General features: G+C 41.3%; 1 protein-coding gene across 1 annotated transcript; it reads left to right on the top strand.

Annotated features, from left to right (window-relative positions):
- The first annotated feature begins 11,359 nt into the window (after window positions 1–11,359).
- On the top strand, window positions 11,360–12,325 carry LOC111162493 (olfactory receptor 7G2-like). Its single transcript, XM_022526946.1, has one exon. It carries the CDS (start codon window positions 11,360–11,362, stop codon window positions 12,323–12,325), a length of 966 nt encoding a protein of 321 aa, XP_022382654.1.
- Window positions 12,326–13,532: the final 1,207 nt, after the last annotated feature.

Here is a 13,532-nt window from a genome sequence, read left to right as displayed (position 1 = left end):
CACCAGGGTCGTGCATCACTTAAAGGCACTCAGGTGGGGAAGGAGTGTGGAGGCCCAAGCATGGATAGCATGGTCAGAGGATCCTCTGGGTCACAAGAAGAGTGGGTGGCACCTACATGCTGCACTGTTCCCAGGCAGAGGAGCAAGGACTCCAGCTGAGGGCAGCAAGCCTAGGTGTCAGCTCTCTGCTCTGCCTTGCCATAAACTCAACCGCTGCCCAGTTGTGCAACTGCTTGCCTGGCATGGGCTGGCAAACAGCAAAAATGTGCAAGACCCTCCCTCAGAGGATCAGCATGGGTACGTGTCATGAGAGTCCCTAAAATTTGGAGTTTTAAAACTCAACCACACACCTGAGATAAAATAGCTGGGATACAGGCAGGATGAAGACAGGTATCTTACTAAGTCAGGGACACAAAACTGATTGACTGCTTTTCTGTGAGGGCTTCCTGAAGAGTGAGGGGCGCGAACTCTCAGTTGGGCAGCTAGCGAGCAGGGCACAGCCATTTTCATCCAGCATTATTAGCGCTGAAAGCCTTCAGCCCTTCAAAACTCTGCCACCTAGTGGAGTCCAGAGCCACTTACACCAAGCCCCATCCACTAGGTGGGGAGGTGCTTCTCCACGAGGGCAAGTCCACCTGAGAATCAGAGCCACATGTCCCTTCCCAGAAGACCAGCACAAACACCTCACATACACCAGTCTACTCATCACAGATGCTGCAAAGCTCCAGTTCTATGGGAAATAGGATCTATCTTCCTTCTTACTTTAATTTTAAAATTTTTATTACTATTCTTTTGTCCCTCTCTCTCTCCTTTTCTTCTGGGATCCCAATTATTCTGACATTGTTTCTCTTTATGGGATCACTTATCTCCTGAATTCTCCCCCTTGTGATCCCATAGTTGTTTATCTCTTTCTCTCAGCCTCTTTATTCTCCATCATTTTGTCCTCCCTATCACTAATTCTCTCTTCTACCTCATTTTCCAGCAGTTAGAGCCTCCATTTTTATTGCATCTCATTAATAGCCATTTTTGTTTTGATTTTATTAGATTTTAGTTCTTTTATTTCTCCAGAAAGGGATTCTCTAGTGTTTTCCATGCTTTTTTTTCAAGCCCAGCTAGTATCTTTATAATCATTATTCTGAACTCCAGTTTCAACATTTTACTTATGCCCATACTGATTAGGTCCCTGGAAGTCAGTATTTCCTCTTATTCTTTTTTTGAGGTGAATTTTTGCATCCTGTCATTCTGTCCAGAGAAGAATAGATGAAAAAGAGAATAAAATAATAAAATGTCAACAACAACCCCAAAGAAATATACACTAAACAAATCAGAAGAGACCTGAAACAAAAAAAAAAAAAAAACCAAAAAACAAACAAAAAAAACCACCTAAAAATAAAAGGAAAAAAAAGAGAGAATATAATCAGGGGGACAGAATAGAGCAATACACTGGATCCTGTGTGTATTTGGTCTCTTTGTTAAAAAACTAGATCCCGAAATTTCAAAGAAAGAAAAACTTCTGTATGTACAAAAATAAAATTAAATACGAAAGGATAGAAGGTAACCATAAAAATGAAAATTAAAAGACAAGAAAAAACAAAAGAGAAAAAAAAACAACAACAAAAAAAGGAAGGGATATAAACAGGTGAACAGAGCAATACACTACATCCTGAGTGTATTGTGGTGGGTTTGTTAGAAGAAACTATATCTCAAAATTATGCACACACACACACACACACACACACACACATAAAATTAAATACAATGAGGGGATACAATGTAATTGTAAAAATGAAAATCTAAAAAGATTTATAAAGAGAGTTATAAAATAACAAATTGGTTGAAAAATGAAAGAGAAAAAAATTAAAACTGAAAGACTAAGGAATCATGGGGGAAAAAAACCATGAATTCTATATGTATAGTCCCCCTAGCACTGGAGTTTTGCAATTTTTTTTATTATGTTCAGTTAGCCACTGTATAGTACATCACTAGTTTCTGATGTAGTGTTCAGTGACTCATTAGTTATATATAACACCCAGTGCTCATCACAGCACCTGCCCTCCTTAATACCCATCACCCTGTCACCCTCACCCCTACACATCTCCCCTCTAAAACTGAAGTTTTGCAATTCTTATTGATCAGTAAACTTGATCTTGGCTGGATGTTCTTGCTGATCTTCTGTAGGAGGGGCCTGCTACTTTGATTTGCAAGTGTATTTGCCCTGGGCAGAACTGCACCACCCGTGCCAGGAGGCCAGGTTAAGTATTCAACTCTGGTTTGCTGGATTGCTCTAGGTGGCTTTTGTTCCTGAAGGCTTTCCATGAGGCTTTAGAGGATGAGAATGAAAATGGCAGGCTCTTGGTCTGTGGACCTGGAGTCCAAAGCTCAGGGACCCACTGCTCAGTGAGCCCTCTTGGAAAAGCAGTCAATTTCTCTCGTCTCCCTGGTCTCTATCAGCACTCCGTGTTCACCCAGCCTGTGACTGAGCACTTCTATCTCAGACACATGACCCCCTACAAGTCTCCAAACCCTGCAGACTCCTGTGGCATGCTCCTGTGTCACTCCTCCCTGTGGAAGAAGTGGGTTCTTGCTGGTTCTGACGCTTGCTGGGCCCCTGCTCACAGAGCAGTCACCCAAATGCCTTGGTTTGTGATTTATGGCAATCCGGAGCTGAGAGCCCACTCCTGGGCTTGCTGATTACAGCCGACTTTCCTGCTCTAATGCCTGGGAACTCTGTTGCACTCAGGCACCCCTGGTCTTCCTGAGACCCCAAGGATCCTGAAACCACACTGTCCCAGCTAGGGTTCCAGCCCCGCTTAGCCACCTGAGTGACATCCCTCACCAGAGGAGACTTCTGAATGTTCTGATTTTGTGCTTCACTGTTTTATCACTTTCTGGTAGCTGGCTTACAGAGAGGCTCCCTCCTCCCATGGTTTATCTTCCCATATATGGCCATAGATTCATTTCCCCACACCTCCTACCTTGCAAAAAGTGGATACTTTTCTATTTGTAGAGCTGCAGTTGCATCTGCAGGTGTTCAGAATGATCTGAAAGCTATTTAACTGAGTTCCTGGGACCAAAGAAACTAAGGTCTCCTACTACTCCACCATCTTGGTTTCTCTCCCCACTCCATAAGAGTCTCTTAACTACAGAGAACAAAGTGAGGGTTGCTGGAGGGGAGGTGGGCAGGGGATGGGCTAAATGAATGATGGGCATTAGGGAGGGCACAGAATGTAATGAGCCTGGGTGATATATGTAAGCGATGAATCACTAAATTCTACTCCTCCAATATTATACTGTATGTTAACGAACTTGAATTTACATTTTAAAAAATGTGAAATAGGGGCACCTGGGTGGCTCAGTCAATTAAGCATCAGACTGCAGCTCAGATCATGATCTCACCCACCTGGGATGGAGCCCTGCATCGGTCGCTCTGCTCAATGAAGAGTCTGCCTCTCCCTCTCCCTCTACCCCTCCCCTTGCTCATGCTCCCTCTCTCTCTCTCAAATAAGTAAATAAAATCTTTTTAAAATGGGAGATAAATTACTGAATAGATGAAAATACCAAAGTCCTGAAGAAAAATGTTTTTAAGTGAACATTAACAGGGAGTATCATCCATACCTATTGAATTACAGAGGAAATATCTGGGTGATTCACAACTTGCACACTACCACCTTTAGGTGACATCGTACTCCATCACAACCCAATTAAAAATGAAGAACCACAACTCAATCCAAATTCCACAGTGGGAAGAAAAATATGTGCTGAATCTATAGTGCAGAACTTGGAACAGGTAATCATGAAAGTTTAAAAAGAGGGGTGCCTGGGTAGCTCAGTCTATTAGACATCTGCCTTCCACTCAGATTGGGTTCCTGGAGTCCCAGGATCAAGCTCCACCTAAGGCTTGCTGCTCAGTGGGGAGTCTGCTTCTCCCTCTGCCCTTCATCCCACTCATGCTCTCTCTCTCTTTTTCTCTCTCTCAAATAAGTAAATAAAATATAGGGGGAAAAGTTTATTTTGTTTTTAAAAAAAATTTTTTTCCATCCAAAGTAGTATCTTTTATTCATTTGGGTTTTTTTTTAGTTATTCATATGTACACACATTTACTCAAGTACTACCAAGTGCCAGGAGCTGTTTTTTTTTTTAATTTTTTAATTTAAATTCAATTAACCAATGTATAGTAGTTTAAAAAGAGAGTATGAAGTCTGTCTACATTGATCACAGCCACAATAATCACAAAGAATAGATGATATATTCCCATGTAAAATATAAGGAAGAGAAAGAAAATACAGGAAACATTCAATGACTCTAAAGGTGAAATATCCCCAGGAGTTGAATCTTATAATAACTTATTTATAAACATATTATTTACACCCAGCACATAAATAATATTTGCACACTTAAAATTGGAATCAGTCCTTGAGATATCATTAATCACATAGTGATACCTTTGTAACTTTAAAAGAAGTCTAGAATTCATTAGAAAAGGAGTGTGTGTATATGTGAGCAAGGTGTGTGAGACAGAGGTGAGCATGAACAGATAAGGAGAATAGATGACACACATCTGGCCTCACAGGCTCAAGGATTAGCCATCAGGCATCCCTCTCTTCTACAGTCTTGGTCTTTAAGGATTTGCAGAGCCCAGGGATTGGAAGGACACTATAAATGTTGTCTAATGAGGAGCTTTGGATATTGACACCCCCCTCCCTGCCCCTAGGGATAGAACATTGTAAAGAGTCAGCCTGTGACAACCTCATTCTACAGCCCTTACCTAATCAGGAAGAAGAACACTTGAGGCTCCAACCAGGAATGATCTTTCTTGACCACAAGCCCATTGCCTCATTTGGTCTTGCTGCCTTTCCTGAAGACGATCTTCCGTCTTTGTATCTAGGTGACATGTCATGCACCACTCCACACTGATGCCAGCCAGGTAACTGAAAATCCTTTAGTTAATGCTTCAGTAAGGAGGGCAATATTTTACTACAGACTCATCCAGGGGAAGCAATGAAGAGTGTGCATGCATGAAATGAGACCCAGGTGTCCCATGCATTCCAGCCTGTCTTCCTGTTAACAAGTTCCCGTTTGAACGGATACTGACCCCAGTCTCAATCAGCCGGTCTCCTAATCTCTCTAAAACATGACAGAACATATTTTCCTCCTGAGTAGAAATCAGCCCCTTTTAAAACAAGATTGACTGTTATATACTCTTTTCACATTTACTTGAATTCTTGTGATGGTCATGGGGAAGGGTTTTGGGTCAGGTTTTCCTTTTACTTGCATTCCTGATTCCTAACATACCATGTGGAGATGAGGGTATTATCCCTGTAGCTCACTTGAGGACACAAGGAAGGGAGTCAGATACAGAGAGACAGAGCCAGACACTTTGCTAGGACATGTAATTTCTCTTCATAAAATTACTAAGCATTTTACATAACAATAGCAGAGATGTATAACAAGAAAACATATGGCCACCCTTCTACTCATTCCAGAATGATCAAATGTTGACATTCTGCCATACTGGCTTCAGGTCTTTTTTACAAAGTAGAAAAATGTGTGTATATGCAAAGAGAAAGCACCTCTTTTTCTCCCCCTCCTTTCCTTTTCTCCCTTCCCAGACACAATACAATCTTGAATATGATGGTATCCCCCATGCATAGTTTCATAGTGCACATGTCTTCATAAACATACATAGGATAAAAGACATTGACCATAATAACTATCAATTAGGGAGTGGAGAAATAAACTGATGTAACAGTATCATGTAATACTCTCTGGTAATTAAAATTAGCGAATGGGACTAAATATACCAACATAGTAAAAAATAAATAGCATAAGCATGCCAGTTTTTTTTAAGATTTTATTTATTTATTTATTTGACAGGCAGAGATCACAAGCAGGCAGAGAGGCAGGCAGAGAGAAAGAGAGGGAAGCAGGCTCCCTGCTGAGCAGAGAACCCAATGCGGGACTCGATCCCAGGACCCGGAGATCATGACCTGAGCTGAAGGCTGTGGCTTAACCCACTGAGCCACCCAGGCGCCCAAGCATGCCAGTTTTAAATGGCATGTATTGTACGGTTCCATGTATATAAAGCTTTTAAAATGCAAAAAATGTAAGTTTTTTTTAATCAGAGAATAATACTAATCATAATAAAAACTGCAGGGGAATAATGTATATAAAGTCAGTGTACTGGTTCCCCTGGAGAAGGAAAAGAATCAAGATTGTGCAAACTTATGCAAACCTATATCTCTGTGATTTATTGCAATAAAAACACCAAGAATGAGGGGTGCCTGGGTAGCTCAGTCTATTAAGCATCTGCCTTCCACTCAGATTGGGTTCCTGGAGTCCCAGGATCAAGGCCCACCTAAGGCTTACTTGATCATATCTAAACTTGTCTAAACTTGATCATATCAATTAGTGGGAAACCCAGCACTTCACTCTTGTCTGTTATTTTTTTCTGGGTTTTATTTTTATTAGGGATTACAGCCTGAGAGATTTCAATATATATTTGAAGTTTTCTCATGTAATTTTTTCTTACCTTTTTATATTGTATCAACCTATAATCCTGATGCATTTTTTATTATAATTTTTTATTATGTTATATTAGTCACCATATACTACATCATTAGTTTTTGATGTAGTGTTCCATGATTTATTGTTTGCATATAACTCCCAATGCTCCATGCAATACGTGCCCTCCTTAACATCCATCACTGGGCTCACCCATGCCCCTGCCAGAACCCTCAGTTTGCTTCCCAGAATCCATAGTCTCTCATGGTTCATTTCCCCCTTTAATTCTCCCCTTCATTTTCTCCTTCCTTCTCCTAATGTTCTCCATGCTATTCCTTATGTTCCACAAATATGTGAAACCATATGATCATTGTCTTTCTCTGTTTGACTTATTTCCCTTAGCATAATCTCCTCCAGTTCCATCCATGGTGATGCAAAGGTTGGGTACTTATTTTTTCTTTCATTCATTTTGATTGCTGTGTAGTTCATCATCTGTCCATGCCAAATGACTACTTATATCATTCCTGGGCACTTCATTCCTCTTCTACACAATAAAGATTCCCAGCTAGAGTTTCAACTCATAAACACTTCTCTGAAATTTGCAGTTATCATGGTAAGGATGCACTCTGTCTTTCCTCTGTTGCCCTTCCCACTGCTTCCTTCTGAGAAATGAAATATTCCAGGTGCCACTGTTCTTGGACCAAAACCACACACACACACACACACACACACAGTCAGTAAATGTTACTAGCAGTGTCCCATATGCTGAGTGCTGTGCTGGATGCTTTTCTTCTATGCACTGCTCATCACTACAGCATCCGCATTAAGATTTGGTGACAGCTTCCACTCTACATTGAAGACACCAGCGCCTCCATACAATTGAACAGCTTTTCCCATTCACAAAGCAAGTGCTGGTTTGGGTCACATTCTGAGTTCTGGGTCTAAGTAATACACCAAATGATAAAGGCTGTCATGGCCACTTCTGTCTCCCCCAGCTGAGGGAGACCACTGCTTCACAGAGCAATTCTATTAGGGCACTTGATTATCTTCTAAGTATCTTATAAATCTGCACTATCTTGAAGGTCTTTGTCTTTCTTCCAAGGACCAATAACTGTTTGAAACTTCCTCTATTTTGAAGAGCCTGTGCATTTGATTCTTTCTCTCATGTAGCTTTTATTTATTTATTTATTTATTTATTTATTTATGGTGGTCACCATTAGTTTTTTTTTTCATTTTATTTCTTTTCAGTGTTCCAGAATTCATTGTTTATGCACCACACCCAGTGATCCATTCAATATGTGCCCTCCATAATACCCACCACCAGGCTCACCCATCCCCCCGCTCCCCTCTCCTCCAAAACCCTCAGTTTGTTTCTCACAGTCCACAGTCTCTCATGGCTTGTCTCCCCCTCCAATTTACACTGTTATTTTTTTTTCTCACCATAGCACATACCCTCCCCAACATCCATCACCCAGCCTCCCCATCTCCCCTACCCGCCTCCCCTCCAGCAACCCATGTTTGTTTCCTCAGATTAAGAGTCTCGTATGGTTTGTTTCCCTCTCTGGTTTTGTCTTGTTTCATTCTTTCCTTCCCTTCCCCATGATCCTGTCTTTTTTCTCAAATTCCTCATATTAATGATAAGGAGTTGACTTACGAAGTACATCACTAGTTTTTGATATAGTTTTCAATGATTCATTATTTGCATATAACACCCAGTGCTCATTATAACACATGTCCTCCTTACTACCCATTACTGGGCTACCCCATCACTGGCTACCCCATTCTCCCACCTCCCTCCCTTCTGAAACCCTCAGATAGTTTCTGGAGCCCACAGTCTCTCATGGCTCATCTCCCCCTCTGACTCGTCCCTTTCAGTTTTCCCTTCCTTCCCCTAATGTCCTCGATGCTATTCCTTATGTTCCACATATGAGTGAAACCATATAATTGTCCTTCTCTGCTTGACTCATTTCACTTAGCATAATCATTTCCATTTCCATCCATGTCCATGAAAATGGTGGGTATTCATCCTTTCTGATGGCTGAGTAATATTCCATTGTATATATGGACCACATCTTCTTTATCCATTCATCTGTTGAAGGGCATCTCAGCTCCTTCCACAGTTTGGCTATTGTGGACATTGCTGCTATGAACTTCGGGGTGCATGTGCCCCTTCTTTTCACTATATCTGTATCTTTGGGGTAAATACCCAGTAGTGCAATTGCTGGGTCATAGGGTAGCTCTATTTTTAACTTTTTTTTTAAGATTTTATTTATTTATTTGACAGACAGAGATCACAAGTTGGCAGAGAGGCAGGCAGAGAGAGAGAGGAGGAAGCAGGCTCCCCGCTGAACAGAGAGCCCGACACGGGGCTCGATCCCAGGACCCTGAGATCATGACCTGAGCCGAAGGCAGAGGATTTAACCCACTGAGCCACCCAGGTGCCCCTATTTTTAACTTTTTGAGGAATCTCCATACTGTTTTCCAAAGCGGCTGTACCAGCTTGCATTTGCACAAATAGTGTAAGAGGGTTCCCCTTTCTCCACATCCTTGCCAACATTTGTTGTTTCCTGCCTTGTTAATTTTTGCCATTCTAACTGGTGTAAGGTAGTATCTCAATGTGGTTTTGACTTGAGTTTTCCTAATGGCTAATAATGTTCAACATTTTTTCATGTGTCTGTTAGCCATTTGTATGTCTCCTTGGAGAAGTTCTCTTTTTAAAAACGATATGCCCCCTTTCACCTTTGGTGGAAAGTCCCCTAAGGACAGAGAACATCACTGATATAGTTGCCTAGTTTTTCTTAGAATGAACCACTAACACAGATGAGTAGCATTTCCATGGAGGCGTCTTATGACTTTTAAGTCAATAAGCAACAATTTTCTTTTCTTTTTTTAACATCTTAATTTTATTTTTTTCAGTGTTCCAAGAGTCATTGTTTATGCACCACACCCAGTGCTCCATGCAATACATGACCTCCTTAATATCCACCACCAGGCTCATGTAACCCCCATCCTGCTCCCCTCCAAAACCCTTGGTTTGTTTCTCAGAGTCCACAGTCTCTCATGCTTTGTCTCCCCCTCCAATTTCTCCCAGTTCACTTTTCCTTTCCTTTTTTTTAGATTTTATTTGTTTATTTGCCAGAGAGAGAGAGAAAGAGCACAAGCAGAGGGAAAGCAGGCTCCCCACAGAGCAGGGAGGCCAATATGGGACTCAATCCCAGGATCCTGAGATCATGACCTGAGCCAAAGGCAAATGCTTAACCAACTGAGCCATCCAGGAGTCCTTATAAGCAACATTTTTCAATCTATACTCAGGTGCAGAGCATATACTTGAATGGATGCCACAACAGGCTGCATTTTTTTTCACACTGCTACTCTACATCATGGGTAGAGGTGGACATGCCTTGTAGGTGAGGGAAAGATTTACAGCATTTCTCAAGATGAAAATATTAACATTTTAAAGGAAGTTATGAAACATGAGATGGTTTAGGAATAGTAATGCCATATCATTCAGAAGGATTAACAATGATTGGTCAAGTCCGTCGAGTCATTCCATATGTGGAATTTAAGAAACAAAACAAATGAGTACGGGGGGGAAAGAAAAGAGGGGTGCAAACAAAAAAACAGACTCTTAACTGTAGAGAACAAATGGATGGTTATTAGAGGGGAGGGGTGGAGGGATTGGTTAGATGATGGGGATCAAGAAAGGCACTTGTGTTGATCACCTAGTATTGTGTGGAGGTACTGAATCACTGTACTGGTTTTCTTTTAATTTTATTTTGTTTTGTTTTGAAGATTTTATTTGTTTATTTGCCAAACTGTGGAAAGAACCAAGATGCCCTTCAATGGACGAATGGATAAGGAAGATGTGGTCCATATACACTATGGAGTATTATGCCTCCATCAGAAAGGATGAATACCCAACTTTTGTATCAACATGGACGGGACTGGAAGAGATTATTTGACAGACAGAGATCACAAGTAGGCAGAGAGGCAGGCAGAGAGGGAGACAGGAGGAAGCAGGCTCACTGCTAAGCAGAGAGCCCGATGTGGGGCTCCATCCCAGGACCCTGAGATCATGACCTGAGCTAAAGGCAGAGGCTTTAACCCACTGAGCCACCCAGGTGCCCCTGAATCACTGTACTGTTACCTGAAATTAATATTGCACTGTATGTTAACAGACTGGAATATCAATAAAAACTTAAACACATAAAAAATTTAAAAAGGGACAGTCAACTCAGCAGTCAGAGGACCTGAACTCAGACCTAGTCTTTGCCACACACTGTGTACTTCACATCCATGATGTAAGTGTCACCTCCTCTAAGAGTCCCCAAGGGTGAATGGAGTAATAATATGATTTAACTCATCAGTAATTTGACACACCTTTCAGATGATTCTGAGCATGTCAAAGATTTGGTAGCAGACTGTATAGGATAGATAGGATAACGTCATTCCTATCTTTCTATTTGTTTGAAGGCAAGAAATATTTCTGACAAAGCTGGTGATTTAAAGAAAAAAAAAAAAAAACGCCACATAGGGAAAAGGGGAAGAAGAGTGCAAAATGATGTTAGAGGGAAAAATTAGGAGAGGGAAGGTTAGAACATTCACATGGATCCTCAATAGTGGGGGTTTTTTCCTTCATTTTTCTAAAAGAACTGGCTCTCAAACTTGGGTGTGTACCAAATTCCACTGGACAGTTTGCCAAAAATAGATCATTATTTTGCAAAAAATAAATCACTCACCTCAGAGTTTATTGCAATCTGGACTGATATCAGAATTTGTATTTCTAACAATTCCCAGGTGATGTTGCTATGGCTCATCCAGAGACCATTCCTTTATTTTTTTTTTTTAATTTCACCCCATGTTTTCCATCAGATTCATCAACAACATGGAACCCAGAAACCAGACAGTATTTTCAGAATTCTTTCTCCTAGGACTGACAGATGATCCAGAACTACAGCCCCTCCTCTTCAATCTGTTCCTGTCCACGTACCTGGTCACCATCCTGGGAAATCTGCTGGTCATCCTGGCTGTCAGCTCTGACTCCCACCTCCACACCCCCATGTACTTCTTCCTCTCCAACCTGTCCTTTACTGACATCTGTTTAAGCACATCCACCATCCCAAAGATGCTGGTGAACATCCAAGCACAGATTCAGAGCATCAGTTATGCAGGCTGCCTCATCCAGGTCTGCTTTGTCTTGATTTTTGTCGGTTTGGAAAATTTTCTCCTTGCGGCAATGGCCTATGACCGCTATGTGGCCATCTGCCATCCCTTGAGGTACACCGTTATCATGAATGCCCAACTCTGTGGCCTGCTGATGGTGCTCTCCTTGCTCATTAGCATTGCCAATGCCCTGCTCCATAGCCTGATGGTGCTACGGCTATCCTTCTGTAAGGACCTGAATGTCCCCCACTTCTTCTGCGAGCTTGCTCAAGTTGTCAAGCTTGCCTGTTCTGATACTTTCATCAATAATATCTTGGTATATGTTTTGGCTTGCTTACTTGGGGGTGTTCCTCTATCTGGAATCATTTTCTCTTACACTCAAATTTTCTCCTCTGTTTTGAGAATGCCATCAGATAGTGGAAAGTATAAAGCTTTCTCCACCTGTGGGTCTCACCTGTCAGTTGTGTCCTTGTTCTATGGGACGGCTGTTGGAGTGTACATTAGTTCTGCAGTTAGTGACTCTTCCAGGAGAAATACCATGGCTTCAGTGATGTACATTGTGATTCCTCAAATGATGAACCCCTTTATTTATAGTCTGAGGAATAGTGACATGCATGGTGCCTTGAAGAAATTGATCAGAAGGATACCTTCTTTTCTGTGATCGTGCCATGTACCTTGGGCTGGGTTGTAAGAATAAATCAAAGTTATACAAATCACAGGAGAACCAGAATGCCTGCTACTTCTGTCACCAAATGCTTCTAACATGAGGTGTATTTTAACTTAGTGTTAAAACCTAACTTTTACTTTTATTCAACTTTTTTATGTTTGACAAATTATTTCAATTCTTACTTCAAGGTTTTTATCAGCTCCATAGAGGTAGAATCTGAGGCAGAGGTCAAAGTTTATAATGTTTATATGATGACTCTCAGAAGCAAAGTTGTAGAAGATGGATAGCTCAGAACAGAATAGAAGCATGACTGTGGTCTTATATAGAGACTGGCTTCCACCTGATCCTGTGATTAGATCATGTCAATTAAAACCCAAAGTCAGGCCTACAGTGAGGCAAGGGAGTTCACCTTTCACACCCTGATTTAGAAATTATGGAGACCAGTCACTGGTAAACTGTATTCCCTTGAGGTAACATTAGCATCCATCTACTATTCTCAGTTTCATTATCTACTAAGATTGGTATAATGATATCATCTCATTTTGAAATAATTGTGTTACTTCTGCTTCATCAGTGAGGAAGCCTTCAGTTCTAAGAAGAGAGCAATACTTATCCCTAATATGATCGAACAGGAAACAGTTACTTGTCATTACTAGGACTTCAGAGACAGGGAATGTGAAACAGGGGAGTAGGCTTCACTCTGTTCTGCATTTGGTGGCTTTGTCCTAGGACTGGTTCTCCTCCAGTCACAAGGTGGTGGCAGCAAACATAGATGTCATGCTTGAACATGACACCCAAGGACAAGAAACTGTCCTACCCAATGTCAGATGAGAATAGGCCTCTTGATAGAGTCAATCAAAGCACATCTGTAGGAGGTGAAAAGGGGCCCCCCAATATGATATGTCCATGTCCTAATCCCCCTAATTTATGATTAGTACCTCATATGATAAAAGGATGAATGGTATCAGAACTTACTTGGAAAAGGGGTCTTTGCAAAGGATGCACTTACACTGGGTTATCTGGGTGAGCCCTAAATAGAAATCCTATGTTTCCTTATAAAACAGGTAGAAGTGAAGGAGACCCAGAGAAAAGGAGGAGGCAATGTGGCCATGGAGACAGATATTAGATGGACGCCACCAGTATTTTGATTTCCAGTATCTGATCATTATTGTCCTACAAACTGTCATTTTTATAGGATCCT

The sequence above is a fragment of the Enhydra lutris genome, unplaced genomic scaffold (genome assembly GCF_002288905.1).
Source record: "Enhydra lutris kenyoni isolate GAN:26980312 unplaced genomic scaffold, ASM228890v2 scaffoldscaffold92, whole genome shotgun sequence".
Classification (NCBI taxonomy): domain Eukaryota; kingdom Metazoa; phylum Chordata; class Mammalia; order Carnivora; family Mustelidae; genus Enhydra; species Enhydra lutris.
The sequence above is the reverse complement of the archived record's forward strand: the minus strand, read 5'-3'. Positions and strand labels throughout refer to the sequence as shown.